We start from the raw sequence: 17,440 nt of genomic DNA, 5'->3' as shown, positions 1-17,440 counted from the left end.
TGGCCCCGGAAAGGGTGGTTGGACCGTCTGCCTTTCTGGTTTTCATTGCTCCTTCTGGACTTACTAGAAAGATGGCAGTTGGTGAAAGATCTTTCTCAGTTGCACTCCCAGGCTTATCGTGAGAGGAAATGAGATTGGAAACTGCTGCCGTGCAGGGGACTTGCCTACTCGGGAGGGTGATCTCAGTAAACATGGCCCTGGACCACACTTAACGAGCATGACCAAGCTTACGTAGCAGTCAAACAGGAGCTGTCTGTGTGGCACTGCAGGGGCCTAGTGCTTGGTACTCTTGATTCTGCTATTTAAAGGAAACTTGGCTCGGAAAACGTTTTTGCAGATTTTTTTTTTTTTCTTCTTCCGAGGATGGCAGCAATAAACACAATGGCATTATAGTATATAACTAGTTTGAGACTTAAATTTTTTTAAGGGTTGAAAGTAATAAAGCGTTCATCCCAGGCTTTTTTAAAGAGAAAGTTAGAACTAATTTAGGAGAGTGGCATTTTCTGTCTTTTAGATAACATGTAATTAGGCCTCTATTCTCAAGGATTAACAATAAATGTATCATGTGGGTTCTGTTATTCGTAATTTTGCAGGCTAGATCTCAGTTAATGAGGGATTTTTTTCTTGGGTTTTTTTTCCTCTCCCCACTGGGAGATTTAGGCGTGTTTTGTTTATATGTTGCAATGCATTTTAACATTTAGTTTCTCGTTGTCTGTGGAGAGAGATAGTTGTATCTTTGCTTTATCTTGCACCCACATTTCATGCTCTGAAATTAAAAGATACTTTCATTTTTTTCACAGAGAGGAGGGTTCTGGTGTTTTTCCACTATGAGATTTCCAGCTCAGTTTAACGCAAGGACACTGGAGTAAATGCTTTGGCAAGTCTGAGATAGTTCAGAGCCCAGCTGTTTTTGGAGTTTAGTGAGTGAGTTTGAGTATGCAGATTTCTATACAGTTACTTAAAAGAACACTGCCCAAAGCACTGCCACAACACTTGGCATGCCTTAAAGTTTGTGTAATCTCAATTTGTGTAAAGACTTTGATTATAGGCGGATGCTTCTGTTTTAGATCATGGGTTTTGTGTAAGTAAAAGGAGTGCCTACTTGGTTCTTTGTGAAGTTTTTGGACACTTGTGTGGAAAATTGTTTTCTTGGCATATTATCCTGGAAGTTCTAAAGCATTGGGATTCAGTTTGTTATATACATCTATTTAAGGTGTGAAAATATTTGTAACCCCTAACAACCATCATACCTCATAAATAACCTCTATAAAATTTTTGGCCACCCAGCATGCTGGTTAAGGACCATTTGAAAGTTTATCAACTTCCCAGTGGCAATTGTTTCGTAGGCTAAACAAATACAGACTTTCTGTTCTCCTCCTGTCAGGAATGAGTTTCAGTGATGACTTAGAATGGCAAGTTGTACTGTTTTCCTCTGGAATGTTACAAATTCACTTGGTTCTGTCCCAGAAATGATGGCACCAGTAATATTACAGAAGAATGTTTTGAGTCACGCTTGAAAAGACAACCATTTGCAAATCAGTGGAATAATCTTAGATTTAAATCAGTTTACCTGGAATTGGAATCTCACTTTACTTGTAATTGGAATGTAAAGTGTCAGTTACTGACAGTTTTGCTGATAAACGTCAGCAGAGACTGTGTTTGTGGACTGCTGCAGGCCTCACTTCTTTCAGGTCAGCATACAGCCATATTTTGTTTAAGAATGGAGAATTGAAACTATATGACTTCATGTAAAGTTCATTCTTCCCTCTGGATAGCTGTGGAGCAAATACTCATACTACCCAGCTGTTTCAGAGTCCAGTCTTGCAATCAGTTCTTCCATATGTTTCCTTTCATAAGGAAACTCATTGATCCTTTGAACCTCCAGTTGACTTCAGTGAGATGAAGTTTCGCTGAAACTCCTTAGATACAGAAATAGTTGTCATTTTGACCTCAGGTTAGCATGATCAGCAGCAGACATCTTCAATAAAGGTGAATGTTCCTGTAAATGAAAATTGTACTATTATACTATTACATATATACTACTATACTTTTTTTTTTTTACTTTGTCATGAAAGAAAATGTAATGCTTAAATGAATTTTTGAAGTTGTGTTTCACAGTCTTTTCATATGACAAAAATTGCTGATTATCAGATCCCCCAGACAGCCTGTATAGACATACTGATGAGAAAATAAGAGATATTTGTAGGAGAGGAAAGAGACTTAATGGAACAGTTGCAACAAAGCAAATCTTTTAAAACTTACTTAGCAGGTTTTAATTTAAATTACATCTACCATACTTAGCTTTGCCAACAATGTAACCCCTTCTTCCTGTTAATATGTTGATTTGAGTTCTTTTTTTTTGGTCTCTTAATCACTGTGGTTTGTAGTTTCCATTCAGAAGTTATTTAAAGCACAAATGTAGTTAATGTCTGAACAGATAGTCTTGTACTTACGATAATTGAAAAATTTATTTCAGATAATTTTTTTTTTTTTTTAGCACACCCCTCCCCCCCCCACTAGTGTAGGAAGGTTGCTTTGGGATTTTTGTTGCTTTTGGTTTGTTTCATTAACTGTGTTTTATTGACTAGTGGACTGCCTGGGTAAGGTGCAGACATTTTTGGATTTGCTATCTAAATAAAAGTTTTGTTTTAAATGTGCATTTCTCATGAATTCATGTTTTGCAAGAAGCTTTATTAACCAAAAGCTGAATTAGGACAAAATTTGACCTGATAGCATTTGGAAAACTACCTTCTGCTGTGTTTGTATGGTACTATTGAAAAAGCTATAGCTTTTTTTTTGTGGAATTTTTAAATATGTAACTTAAAATATTTACAATAAATAATTATTTTATGCCACTTAGTTTTCAGTTACTTTACAGATTATTGCTAGAAGCTCGTGTTTTGTCTAACGCATCGATTAGGCATTACAGTTAGTTTCTAACCTTCTTGTGTTTTAAATTAACTGGGTGAAGAAAACTAAGAGAGAAAGAGCAGTAACTTCTAAGTAGTTCTGCTAGTTAGAAATTTTTTAGCAGAATAAACATTAGCTTACTCTCTTGAGTCTTCATCAAAAGCATTTCAGAGAGGATACGATTTTTCCCAGATACTTCCCCCCCCCCCCCCTTTTTTTTTTTCTTCCTGTTAGTCTCTGTTTTAAAAAGGTGGTTGGTTTTGGTTTTTTTGAATTTTTTTTTAATTTCTTTCATTCCAGAATTGCAGATGGACTTGCAGGCTTGGCTGGACTTGTTTACTTTCTGTTCTTCACTCTTTTGTTTTTTATTTGAGGCATACTGCTTGATAAGAAAGATGACATAGAGGGGGAGACAGTGAAGTAGCTATTTTTGTATAAAACTAACCTTGAGAGAGATACAAGGAATTTGTGATCAGAGATTTTTCTTGTCCCTTTCATCTAACTGTGTTGTAAGTGTACTGTCAGTTTTAAGAAAAGATAAATACTACAGCTGTATCTGCAGCTTTGTCCCGAGGGAGGGAACCTTGAGGTAGAAACCTAGAGACAGGAACTTTAATGCGGTGACTTGCAAATGGCTGTACTGGAAGGAAACTAAGATTGGTTTGGGTTTAGAACTGATTTAGAGCAGGTTTATATTACTTCAAGAAGTTGTATGCCATCATAGTGATTGGGGGAGGGAGAGGAGGAGGAGTAACTTTTGCTAGAATATTGTGCTCATGTGTGAGCTTGGGGAGAAAAAAAGAGTGGAAGATGCTCAAGAAACCTGCAAATTCCAGAGTGATTAAATACTCTTGTTTATAACTAATGTTGGCATTCCCAGGTTTGGAGCAAGTCGTGGAGGTCCTCTTCCTCCAAAGAAATTTGGTAATCCAGGAGAACGTTTACGTAAGAAAAAATGGGATTTAAATGAACTGCCCAAGTTTGAGAAGAATTTTTATGTGGAACATCCGGAAGTGGCCAGGCTTACTCCAGTAAGTTTTCAGATCCTGTCTGTTCCATTTTGCCTACAACAGAAAATGTCACAAATGGAAAAATTTGTCCTAGGAAGTCTGGGACAGTGTGAAATAGAACTGTCTTTTCATTAAGCTTGTTTGGTATGCGTGTGCTCTGCAGGGCATTGGTTCTAGTTGCCTTCCATATTTAACATTAGCAAAGGTTATGCTTCTGCTCCTAGCTGGTTTTACACGAGACATTTTACTTTTGGTCATTTGTAATTCATCATTGCAATGCTTGCCTGGTCTAGCTATTTGTCAGTGTAGATGACACTTAGAGAGCTTGAGAGGTGCAGTACTGGGGAGGCCCTGAAAGAATCTAAAATAGTGAGCTAAGAGTGGCAGAAATATATGAGAAACATTTGAAAGCGTATTTTATCACCATAATAATTCAGGCTGAAAGAGGCCATGGGAGATGTGTAGTCTAATCCTCTGCTCAGAGCAGGGCTAACTACAAAACTAGAGCAGTTTGCTTAGCTCCTTTTCCTTTTGAGTATCCCCAGGGATAGGGAGAGTTTATACCCTCTCTGGATGGCTGCCCCAGGGCTTAATGTTGCTTAGGTTTTTTGGTTTGGGGTTTTTTCCCCCTCTGATAATTATTTGCAACATCTTCTCTATAGCAACCCATTGGATAGTTGAAAGTAGCAGTTAAATTCCCCTGTTAGTCCTCTCTTTCTCAAGCTAAACAAACCCAGCGCTCCCAGTCTTTCTTCATGCTGCCTGTACTCTGGCCTCTAGCTTTCCCCCACAATTGGACATGCCTTATTAAAGCAACGTCCTTAGCTGGGGGCTCAGAACTGGATGTGGTACTTTAGCACGTCTACAGAATAAATACAATCTCCCCTTACTACCTGGCTTGATTCTAGGGTTTTTTTCCCCTCTTTAATGTCTTTTTATATTTAGAAATTAAGATATTTCATTCTTAACATGAGGAAACGAACAAACAAAATGTTCTTATCCAATTACATAGACTTACAAATCTTTATGTGAAACATTCATGAGATATTTATATGGTATAAAGGAATTGAAGGAGGCATTGGCTTTTTAATGAGACAACAACTTCAACTACTAAATCACACACAGCTAACGTTAGCTGCTGTAGCTGTCTTTGCCCTAGCCAACTAAAAGGATTTTTATGTTTTTCCCAGAAGTTGCTTTCTTTTTTTACCTTTTCATTCAAGCTCAAGAAATTCTCACAATAGTAAATTTACTGCTTTGGATAAAGTGCCTGTTTGATATTGATGTGTATCATTCTACTGATCTTTACTGAGCATTAGAATAAGGTCATGAATTGTTGGAAGTATATTGCCAAGTGCAGTTGGACCTGCAAGATAACGTAGACAAAGATAAGCCACATTTTCTAATCCTGAAATTATGCTTACGTAGATACACATTTTGTAAATATTTTAAGTTCCCTTATTAAAAAAAAAATGTGAGGTTGTAGGGTATCATTATGATGTTGCCTGAGCTGCTTTCATGCAGAAAAAAAGTGCTGGTTATGAAAAGATTGCAAGCAACATTTCTGAGTTGTAAGTTATCCAGCAAGAGCTCTGTATTTAACCACCTCTGGAATGTGTTAATTGAAGGAGGAGGACTGCCCTGCCTTCTGCTTGTTCGTAGTGTGTTAGAGCCTATTTATTTTGTTTAGTTCTTAGCACTGCCACATAAAACATGCTTTTTTCTCTGATCCTCTGTTTCTAATCACTTCTGAAGCTGTTGATAATTTCAGGCCTCTGGAAGAAGAGCAGAAGTCTTAAAAATACTTTACTAATACACTTCCTATTAAAAAGGGCTTGTTGGTAGAAGAGAGAGACATTAGTCCTTCTAGACTACATGGAGAGCTCATACCTCTGAATATTGTGGGAGCTGTGTGATAGCTCAATCTCGAGATAAAATCCTTAAGAAAGCAATCCATTTTAGATCTCTCTTTCAGTTCAGTTCTCTAATGAAGCTGTTATCCAGAGGTGTGAAGTGAGTTAATAGCTAGAAACGTGCACTTTTAAGTCCGCACTGACATCTGACATTTGTCTTTTGTGTTTTTTTTTCCCCCACATAAATAGTATGAAGTTGAAGAATTGCGAAGAAAGAAAGAGATAACAATTCGAGGAATGGAGGGCTGCCCTAAGCCTGTGTTTGCCTTCCACCAGTGTAGCTTTCCGCGTAAGTATTTTTCCATTAAGATGATGAGGATTACTCAATAACTATTTAGGCCTGTTCTGTTTTCTAAAAGGTCATCTGAAGCCTCAGTTAATCCTTTAAGACTCTTTTTTTTCCTTACATTCTTAGAGTATGTGATGGATGCCTTGATGGACCAGAACTTCACTGAGCCGACTCCAATTCAGTGCCAAGGCTTTCCATTGGCCCTCAGTGGTCGTGATATGGTGGGCATTGCACAGACTGGCTCTGGGAAGACATTAGCAGTATGTATTCTTTTTATTTATTTGGTTAGTTTTCCTAGTCGCTTTGCAGAAATTGGTCTCAGCTACTTGTTACTAGTTGTGGGGCTTGTCAGTGCTACAAGCATAAAGTGAGCTGATTACATGTTTTTAAAGCTTGCTTTATTGCATCATGGGTGAGACTTCAGTCTCAACTCAAGCCAGCCTGTCTTATTCACAGGCATGTATTTTGTGTGTCATTCTTTTTGGATGCTTAGTCGCTTCTCTTTGGTCTGTGCTTACATTGTGGTTTAAAAAACCAGTGTGTGCTCTTTAGCATATTTGTTCTATTAAATATGCAAGTTAAAGTAAAGAATGGTTGAGTCTTCAAGGTATACTTTAATTTTATCTGCAGTGGTTGAGAAGGAATTTTATCCTTTATGAAAAGCATTGGTTAGAGTCAAGATTCTACTAACTTAGACTCCAAATTTAAATGAGCCTTCCTTTCTTTTGAGGTGCTGAGCAAACTATATTTTGTGCTCATGTCAAAGCAGGTATGGTTGGTCAGCAGCTCTGAAAATCTTATGTTCTGTTGGATAACAATCTGTTTTTGCAGAATCCTGTTTTTTATATAGCCAAGGTTTCTTGCTGTCTCTCACATCACGTGTTGCCTTCTTGAGGGGCTGTTAGGCTAAGTGGGCTCTTGCCACGATCCACTTGCCATGGCAGGTGATTGTTGGCACTGAATATTGAAGTCCTGTGTCTTGACTTAAAGTTCTTTCGTTGTAGTACTTGTTGCCTGCAATTGTTCACATCAACCACCAGCCGTATTTGGAGAGAGGGGATGGCCCAATTGTAAGTGCTTGTCAATTCTCTTCCTTTTTGCGTGTATGGCATGGCATCATTAATGAGATGTGTACTTTATTTAATTGGTGTATCAGAATAGTAAGTAGAGAAATGTTTACTATCACAATGTGAACATCCCACCCGGTTGAAATTCTGTGTAATTGCTGACATAGTCTAAAGATATTTAAATGTTTTAGCTAATAAAGAGCAGATGGTCCAACTTTGCTTATGGTATCTGTGCAGAGCCCTTAAGCTAGGGATGTGTGTGCAGCTTGGCTCTCCTGAATCAATTCCTTTTGCAGTGTCTGGTTCTAGCACCTACTAGAGAGTTGGCCCAGCAAGTGCAGCAAGTGGCTGATGATTACGGCAAATGTTCAAGACTGAAGAGTACCTGCATATATGGAGGAGCGCCCAAAGGTCCCCAAATTAGAGATCTAGAAAGAGGTAATTTTAAACTGTGTGTTTGCGGTTCCTGGAGGAGGTAGTATTGTAAAAATCTCTAAAAATAAAACAGTCTTAAAACCTGTTTGGAGGAGGTTGTGCGTGAATGAGCAGCGTGAACGAGCAGCTCTCTCTTTCTCCAGTTAGAACGATAGCGCATGTAGTGTTTCTCTTCTTTGTTGTGTAGTGACTTACTTGGATATTAGATTTCCTTTCCATTTTCTCTTTGAACTTCCACTTGTGAAAATTATCAGGACAGAGGAAGGGGGAAAGGAAATTTACCAGAAGGAGAACAGGTTATTTTGAAGAAATACAGTAGCAGCAAGTTTAAAGAATTATTTTTCTTAAGCCAGAATGCAGGTTTTCTGCCCAGACTTGTTCAAATAATCGAACTTAATTTCTGAATGTGTAGAAACTTCCTTAGGCGGTAGGTTTTTGGTTTTTTTTTATTGTTAAGCACTAAGCTCTATTTCTGTTCATGAACCCTATAATGTTCTGTAGCTGCCTTTTTGTACATAGCAAGGGGCTGGAGTTGGGAATGATGAGGAACCGTGGTTCTGCAGCAACCACTGTAACGCAGTAGTGCTCAAGTGACCTAAGCTTCATATCAAGGGCTAGTTACATACAGTTGCAAATGCAGGAATGTTCTGATGGCTTTCATCTTCACTAGATTAAAAAAATGTAGTAGAATTATGTGAAAAGATGTAGGAAGTATTATCAAGGTAAGCTTTTATATATATATATATATATATATATAAATAATATATATATATTGATCTACTCAAGAAATCAAAAAGTTTTACTTACCACTGCAGTTTGCAGAGTCATTATTGAAAACTGCAGTAACGGCTGCAGGCATGTGTGGTAGCAGGCTGTGGGATAGCTCCGTTCAAGAAAATGGTAGTGCATTCCAATTCAAAAGTATCATCTTCAGTGGAAGAGTCGAACGTTAAATGAAGAGGCCTTGGGAGGATCAGCTTGGTCGGTTTTTGCACACCTTTCTGCAGTGCTGTGAAATAGCTGTTCTGCTTATGAAGGAAACTGTTTGGTTAGGGCATGTGGGCAGGTTCAGTGCTTTCAGTCCTTTTGGGCGTTACTGTCTTTGGATGATGGCTTCGTATTTTCTGCAGCAAAGATTGTTGAATAGATAAGAGTCCAGAAAACTTTCCTCCCCCCCCCCCCTTTATGTTTTTTTTGGGTGAATTTAGTTTGGAGGAGTACATCATTGACAGCGGAGATTGCAGTTTCTTTAGTCTCCCTGGCAGACTAATGACTGCATTAGAAATCTAATGCTTGCATGAGCTTTATAGAAACTAGAAGGATGCCCAGCTTTGACAGCTCTGAGGAGTCCAGGTTGACACAGAAAGGAAGATCTGGTTTGCCACAAAATACTCTGCATCTGAAAGCTGTTAGTGTTTTGCTCTTTTTCACCTCACTGCTTACCTAAACTTACCTTCTGTGGACGTATCAGTGACACTGAGGGACCCACCTGTAAGATTTGGGAATTGGTGGAAACCATTCCCTCCTTTTAAGGAGCGTATAAATCGCCGTACCTGGTACTAGTTTACGAATACTTGAATTCTGTTTTTATGCTAACAGATATGGGCAGGATGGTTGTCTGTCAACATTGGTGCATAATTACTCAGTATTAAAGCCCATGCTTTGGCTTTATATATTAAAAAAAAAAAAAAAGTGGAAGCAATTTGACCTGTATAGCAAGAGGAGCAACATGGGGAGTTTAGCTGGACTCCGCTCTTACTTTTCTAGAGAGCTCTTTAGACAGTGTAATTCTGGATGAAGGTGGGTCAGGCGTGAGTAGAAGCTTATTTTACTTCTGATTTTTTGGACAGCTCTTCGCTGATGTTTTCTGACAGTAAGCTTTTAGCTTCTGTACTGCATTTATTATTCTAATGGCACTGTAACAGTAATTTCAGAATGAAAAAAAAAAAATGCCAAAAGAAACTAGGACTTCTACTGAAATGACTCAATCTTGGGTACGAATGAGGGTGGTGCTTTTTTTTTTTTTTTTAAACAATTTTGCTCTGGAAGGTGATTCATTCTGACTAAAAATACCAATTGACATTCAGATGAAGAGCCTTACTCTTTTTCCTCATTCTGTTGTGAAGGTGTGGAGATCTGCATTGCTACACCAGGTCGCTTGATTGACTTCCTTGAGGCAGGAAAAACCAACCTTCGTCGGTGTACATACCTGGTGCTGGATGAAGCAGACAGGATGTTGGACATGGGATTTGAACCCCAAATTCGTAAAATTGTTGACCAGATAAGGGTGCGTGAACCTTGTAAAAGGATAGCCTCCTTTGGTTTCCCATTCAAGGTCCAGTACCTTAAATAAACCCATTTTCCCTTTTTCTTAGCCTGACAGACAGACTCTGATGTGGAGTGCCACCTGGCCAAAAGAAGTGCGGCAGCTTGCCGAGGACTTCCTGCAGGACTATGTTCAGATCAATGTGGGAAACTTGGAGCTGAGTGCCAACCACAATATCCTGCAGATTGTGGATGTGTGCATGGAAAGCGAGAAAGACCATAAGTAAGCTGATTTTTTCCTACCATTTCAGGTTTTTTGGTGGTACTTAAAAAATCTGTGTTGCTTTGAAAGCCAAATGTGAATTCTGAATAGTGAAGCTACTTGCAGGATTATTTAACCTTTGAGTGTTACAAAACAAGTCAGTCCTGTAATTAACTAGTCAGTTGCGTATATTCTAACCATACCATTGTACAACAGATTTAAATTCTGTGTAAGTCATACAGACTTACTTAGGTGGATGCATGTTGTGTGTGTTCTCAGTGTAAGTTGAGAGAGTGCTCCTGTATTCTTATATATGTGGATATACATCTCGGTTCTTGTGCCTATTTTAGACTGATACAACTGATGGAAGAAATCATGGCAGAGAAGGAAAACAAGACTATCATCTTTGTGGAGACAAAGAGGCGATGTGATGATCTCACTCGAAGGATGCGCAGAGACGGGTGATTAGCTTCCCCCCTCCCTCCCCTTGCTTCTAGTGGGAAACAGAAATTGTAATCAAAAGCAGTAAGGTTTAAGTGTTCATGATGCTATTGTTGGGACCAACTTACTTATCAATTCTTTTCTTGGCTGAATTCAGTCTTAATTTCCCAGGAGGTTGCAGTCCATCAAAGCATTAGTGCAAGAAGAGAGTATTTGTAAGCTGGGCAGCTTTTAGTGTATCAAAATACTGAGGTGCTGATCGGGACTGTATCAATACAGCAAATGTCATTTGGCTGAGATGTAGGGAGTGGGTTTAACAAGCAAGAAACAAACCAGTATCTGTGCTAGGTAGATACAGGCCAGAGGAGGACAGAGAATAAAATATTTCTTAAGTCTTTTTATTTTTTGCCTTTTATCAAAATGCCAATAAAGCTTCCTGTTGCCTTTAATGTATGTACTTTCTGTCTATACTAATGTGCATCTCTGTTTGGCAGTTGGCCAGCTATGTGTATCCATGGAGACAAGAGTCAGCCAGAAAGAGATTGGGTGCTTAATGGTGAGTCCATCACTGAGGGGAGAATAACTTGGGCTGCTGAATGTGATTTACTGAGACGTGCTTTTCTCTGGTCTTCTTTTTTTGTCTCTATACCCAATAGATGCATTTCAAAAGAACTCTGCCTTTGTACTTTTAATTTCAGTACTTGTATTTGCTTTTTTCTTTTTTCTTTTTTTTTTTTTTTTCTTTTTTCGGGTGTCAAAAACACAGTGGGAAAATTGTACTTTTAATTTCAGTACTTGTATTTGCTTTTTGCTTTTTTCTTTTTTTTTTCTTTTTTCGGGTGACAAAAACACAGTGGGAAAATCGCTTAATCCAGAGAGCTGGATTTTGAAAAGTAGTTGAAACATTGTATCTTGACTTGCTGGGGTTTCTGAAGTTGACCCATCTTACGTAATGATTCTGGAAAATGAGCATTTAGCGTAAATCAAGTTCAGGTAACTTTATCTTTTTGAAATCTTACTTCATAGCCTGCTTTGTTTTACAGAGTTTCGTTCTGGAAAGGCTCCTATCCTCATTGCTACCGACGTTGCATCTCGTGGGCTAGGTTTGTACACATAGACCACTCTTGCCTACTGTTGCATATTTTTCTTCTTTGGACTGAAATATGTTTTCTTTTAAAAAAAAAAAGAAAAATCAAAGCGTGATTTTCCCCCACATGTGAAATACGTTTTTTAACATTAATCTTTTTTTTTTCTTTCATATTCAAAGTCTCTTCCTGCTCCTAATGAACAGGCTTTGGTCTGCAGCAAGGCCTAGGCATGACCAATCGATCGCCAAGAGGGAGAAGAGACGTCCAATTATGCAACCCAACCCTTCCACCACACTCACTTCTTCCCCAAATCCAGCTTTTGTTGCTGGATGATAGGGATGGATTGCTCTCAGTTCAGAGCGTGTCAGATAAAGTTCAAGTAGGAAGTTGTGGGAGAGCATTTCAACAGCAAATAGCTAATATTCTCCCCGTATGACACACCACAGATTTGAACATACCAACCCCAGCGTACATGCATGTTTACCCCGCAGATGTATTCACATCTGAGAAAGCACTGCTCCAGATCTTTGTTCTTCACACGTAACCTTCCCTCCTCTGTGTTCCTTCTAGGCAGGACCACTGAGATTATATATGGCCTTTAACATCGTGTTACCCAAATGTGTGATTGAATCAAAATTGCACAGCTCTGTTCTGGTGGTATGAAAATGATCTGTCTGGATGCATCAGTCATGCCCCCTTTTTTAAATAAGCATATTTGTATTGCAAAACACTTGGTGTGCTAAGCACAGTCCTTGTACGCTTGTCCACTCTAGGAGAGGAGGATGACTTCAGAAGTGCTCCAAGTTTAATAATGGACACTGAGTATTGCCCCCTCCCTGACTTTGGTAGAAGATAAACTACTTGGGGGTCGATGTCTCACTGTAGTGAATTTTAGACAACATTATTGCAAGTTGTTGCAAATAAGCTCAGAAAAATCTGTAGCTGTTAAAAGCCTTGGTTATCTGAGCTCTCTCTTTTTCATATGCTGAAAGGGTGGCTGTGCTGTGCGTCATATGGTCACGTTAATACAGGCAGACCATTACTAGACTTGGCAGCCTTTGTTCACACGACCTTCACCCCTCCTTCCCCTCCCCCCTCCAAAAATGTCCAACACTTCCTCAGAGAGGTGATTATATGGACTTCAGTCTCTGCCCTCTAGGGTCATGTCTGGACCTGTGCAGTTAGAACTTGGGCCTGTTGGGAGAAGGGACTGAGGCCTGAAACCAGTTTGTATGAAAGAGAGCTGCTTTCTCTAGCAGCATTTTTTAAACAGGCTTGCTATGTGCTGGTAGCTTCTTTGTGCATCTTGCCTAGACATTTAAAACAGCCTCACCCCCCTCAAAAAAAAAACCACTCCCCCCCCAAAACTACTCAATTGGATAACACTTCAGAAAAGAGTCTCCCCACTTCCCATCCTCCACTTCACCCGAGCTAAGGGGGAAAGGTACCAGAGTCTGTTTCTTGTTACTGAACAACATCTCTGCTTATTTTGGGGCCCTGAGTTTGCTGCTTCTTAAAATAAGTCACTTAACTGGCAAACTTCTGGACGACTTCCTCCAAGATCCTGGAAAGTGAAGGCTTCTACCTAAATAACATAAAACAGGGGCGCGCGCCTTTTGGCTGAGTCACCAGGGCTTTCCCTCTTCCTAATGGAACATTGGTTTCAAAAAAGCTTCTTCCAGGTAAGTTCCGAGTCCCGTAATGACTTCTTTGTGATAATTCCCTGGAGTGAGGTCCTCTCTCTGCACTGAAATTTTTTTTTTTTTTTTTTACTTTATTTTTTTTGTTCAGACTATTAAACGAAAACCATTGAATTTGTTTTGTTTTGTTTTCTTTAACAGAAGCTTTGATATCAGCTGCAGATCATTCTCAGTGCAGGGGTGGGGGCACATCTACATTGATTGTCTAAACAGCTCTCTAGACTAGCATGTTTGCTAGTTTATCTCTCTTCTGACTAATAATCAGAGACTGTCTGTGCCATAGGGTATTCTGACGGTCTGACAAAGGGAATGTTTCCCAGGTAGCTGTCAAAAATGACTGACAGTCTCAATTCTTGATCCTGCTACATTATCTTCTAAAAGCGCAGGAAGATTGCGAGCGTGCGCAAACACTTTGGAGCATGCTAGACTGGAGAAGCCGAGTCTTGTACTTGCTCTGGTCTTCAGCGAGCTGCGTGCTCTACCAGGACCACTTCCTAGTCTGGAAAACACCCTTGCATTTTCCTCTTCCTGCCTTCCCATTCTTCGCGCTCCTCCCCAGTCAAGTCAGTTCCGTCTACATCGGTAGCTGCAGTTCCCTGTGCTTTCTGCCAGGAAAGCATGTCCTTGTAACCTCTGTGGTAATTCAAGTCGCTTTGCTACTGATGGATGTGCAAAACGGGACTGACTGAGGATCACGTAGCCTGCAGCTTGTCAGACTAGTTACACCCTGGCTGTGAAGATGCAATCTGTCATACGTACTCCTCTCTTTACTTCGCTTTCCCCTTTAAAAAAAAACCAAACCCGTTGCATCAAGGACCCTAGCTGGAGACTCGCGCAGCCCCCTGTGAAACCTGCCTTCTCACTCCCTTTTTTTGGTGTGATTCAGGACTTTGGAGTCAGCAAAGACTGAGGAGCCCCCCCCTTTGCTGTAATAAGAAACAGACATCAAGTCCCCCACTTGTCACTACAACCCTCTTGTTTTTATTTTTCCTACAACCCCTTTGAAATTGATGCAGTCTGGGCAATAGATGCAGTCTGACCCTTTGGATGTAATTTTTGTATCTTCATTTTTTTGACAATTGCCCCTAAGAACCCCAAATAGGGGACAAAAAGCGTTGGAGGACCTGAAACTTTTACCTGAACCCAGGTTCTCCGGCGCTTCACAACCAAATGGGGCTACAGAGAAGCGTCTAAGCCAGTTCACAGAGCGAGCGTGTGTGGGGACTTCTCGCTGCCACGGACCCTTGATGCATGCTCCCCGCGCTCCAGTGGTCCCGTGTCAGAGGGCGGAGTTTTCGAAAGGAGGCCGCCAAAAATAAAAGGCAAAGAGACGGGATCGGCTGCAGCGGTTTCCCACAGGAGGAGGGAGTGTGCATCGGTCTGGTAACAAACAGAGAATGTTTCTCTCTTTAAAACAAAAAAAAAAAAAAGAAAGGAAATCACAAAAATCTGTGTTTTATCTTGGATATTTTCAGAATATTCTTCTTAAAATGCAGATTTTTAATTTTTTTTTTTATGAGCTGTTAGGGCACTTACTGTAATACTGTGCTTTTTAAAGTATTATATACTATAGCAAATAGGTGCTTTTGGTACTTGAGGTGCTTTCACTGAAGTGTTGCACTAACATTTACTTTGTTTCTGTCCCATAAGTTTACAAAGTCTTGACTTCCCAAAAGGCATGCAGTTCTGATCTAAATTTTAATATTATTTTGTATACAAAGCAATTTTGATAATTTCATTTCCTGCTTCCACCTGACACTGGAAGTAGGGAATTGCTAATGGTATTCAGGATTGTCCACATTATAGAAGTTTGCCAGAAGTGGATGGAACAGCACGGTGAAATGTTAGTGCAATGTATTCTGGTGATAACTACAAAGCTGAATTAAGATATTCTAGGTCTGGATAATTTTTAATGAGTTGGCTGAATAATACTAACTTAATTGGAGTGTCTTAAGCTTTAGGCTAGGGAAAGTAGTGCACTGTTTTATTAGGACTGTAAAAGTAAATATTTTTAAGATTGCCTTTTATTTCATGTTACCAAGTGGAAGGTAAGTGATCTCATTACCGTTATTATTTGTTAGACTTCTCCCAACAGAGTAAAAGCTTTACTGTGGCGGTTCTGCCCTTCCTCCACCCCAGTTTGCTCTGTCTGATGGTGGCATTTTTACTTTGCAGATCGAGCTCATTGAATTTTGTACTTCAAAAAAAAAAAAAAAACCACCAACAAAAAAACCCACATTCACAAATACCAAAAAAAAAAAAAAAAAAAAAAAACCCCCACCAACAAAAAAACCCACATTCACAAATATCAGTGTCTGACACATGAAGACAGAGAATTGCATTCCGGGGAGGATGAATTTGAGTGCAGGGCAAAACTGCTTTAAAATTATGACTGTTTTTCAGGACACTGATCTTTGTTCCTGATGATCTAAAATTTGAGTCTTCTACTCTTTTGGGATGAGTCTGTCTTGTATTTATTCCATGCAATTACTAACTTTGTATTTTTTTTTCTTATTACTGTCACCTGCATTCGTGCTCCCCACCTTTCGTTGGCACGTCCTCTCTTCTTCTCCCCTTTCCTCAACCCCACCCCTTCACTGTGCTTCGCACCTGGGCACTTCACAAGACGTGGAAGATGTTAAATTTGTGATAAACTACGACTATCCGAACAGCTCTGAAGATTATGTGCACCGTATTGGCCGTACCGCACGTAGTACCAACAAAGGTACCGCCTACACCTTCTTCACACCAGGAAACCTGAAACAAGCCAGGGAGCTTATCAAAGTGTTGGAAGAAGCCAATCAAGCCATCAATCCAAAACTGATGCAGCTTGTGGACCACAGAGGAGGAGGAGGTGGTGGTGGAGGTAAAAGCACATGGGAAAAGGGCTACATGGGGAAGAGGGTCCCCTTTTTGAGGGAGGGAGGAAGGTTGAGGGAGGGTGGGGAAGTAGTAAGCGCAAGCTAAGATAACAAATGATAGATTAGTAATAAAGCTGGTATGTACCTGAGGTCTCGCCACAGTGTGGACGTAGTAGTTGTGTCCAAAAAAGAGGTAATCCACTGTTTTACCTTAGCTGTAGAATTTTTTTTTTCTCCCAATAAGGTCCTCACAGGGCTAATTTTGCTTGAATTCATTAATTCGTTGCAGTTCCTACCCAAGCACAGGCAACAGGATGTGTGCACATGCACATGCGAAATAGAAATCAGCAAAGGGATACACTGACTTTACCTTCAGGGACTATTTTTCCTTCCGTTCCCCGAAGGAATAGTAATTTTCATTACATTTCCCAAGTTAGTCTTGAATTTCTTCTGTTTCTTCATCTCCAGGCACATGCACTAAGAACCCTTTTTTAACTTTGTATTTACACCTTGAACAAAATGAAGAGGAGTATGCACAGCTGTGCAGGGGAGTTGGAGTCAGTCAGAACAACTTGCTCCTTGTGGGCAAAATGGTGGATGTAGAAGGGGGAGAAAGGGTGGCATAATTGTACCAGAGTTCATTGTTTAAGCCTTGTTCATGGTACTAAATCTTAATATATCCATCGCCAGGAGGTCGTTCTCGTTACCGAACGAGCAGTTCAGTAAACAACCCTAACCTGATGTACCAGGAAGAGTGTGACAGGAGGCTCCGGGGAGTGAAAGAGGGCCGGAGAGACTCAGGTGGCTTCAGAGACCGTGAGCGTGGTGACAGTTATGCCAACGGAGCCAACAAGACCTATGGCAGTGCCTACGGGAGCCCAAATTCTGCTTTTGGGGCAGCACAGAGCCAGTATGGTTACACTCAAGGGAGCTATGGAGCAGCTGCCTATGGCACGAGTGGCTATGGCACTGCAGAGTACAGTGCTAGTGGCTATGGTGCCAGCACCACAGCTGCCACCGCCGCTGGTGACCAGTGTAGACCTCTTGCATTTAAAGGAACCTTTTCTTTCTCTTCTTTCCCATTGTGATGTCTCTCATGCAGGTTAGACTTAGAATTCACCATTCAAATCCCTCGAGCCCATCAAAAATGGCCCCCAGTCCACATTACTGACCCTGTCCTCTTTCTTTTTTTTTTTTTT

The 17,440-nt window shown here is 40.1% G+C and overlaps 1 protein-coding gene across 1 annotated transcript; it reads left to right on the top strand.

The window, feature by feature from the left end:
• Nucleotides 1–3,770: 3,770 nt before the first annotated feature.
• Nucleotides 3,771–17,434, top strand: DDX17 (DEAD-box helicase 17; the record flags this gene model as incomplete). The annotated part of the gene is made up of 12 exons (XM_035903184.1): nucleotides 3,771–3,941; nucleotides 6,023–6,122; nucleotides 6,249–6,382; nucleotides 7,127–7,192; nucleotides 7,486–7,627; nucleotides 9,751–9,911; nucleotides 10,000–10,172; nucleotides 10,502–10,612; nucleotides 11,087–11,148; nucleotides 11,636–11,695; nucleotides 16,007–16,246; nucleotides 16,932–17,434. Coding segments are annotated over 12 exons (1,818 nt in total), but the record flags the coding sequence as incomplete, so codon positions are not given.
• Nucleotides 17,435–17,440: the final 6 nt, after the last annotated feature.

Source organism: Egretta garzetta, unplaced genomic scaffold (genome assembly GCF_000687185.1).
Source record: "Egretta garzetta isolate BGI_Z169 unplaced genomic scaffold, ASM68718v1 scaffold51, whole genome shotgun sequence".
Taxonomy (NCBI): Eukaryota; Metazoa; Chordata; class Aves; order Pelecaniformes; family Ardeidae; genus Egretta; species Egretta garzetta.
This window is presented reverse-complemented; position numbering and strand designations above follow the sequence as displayed.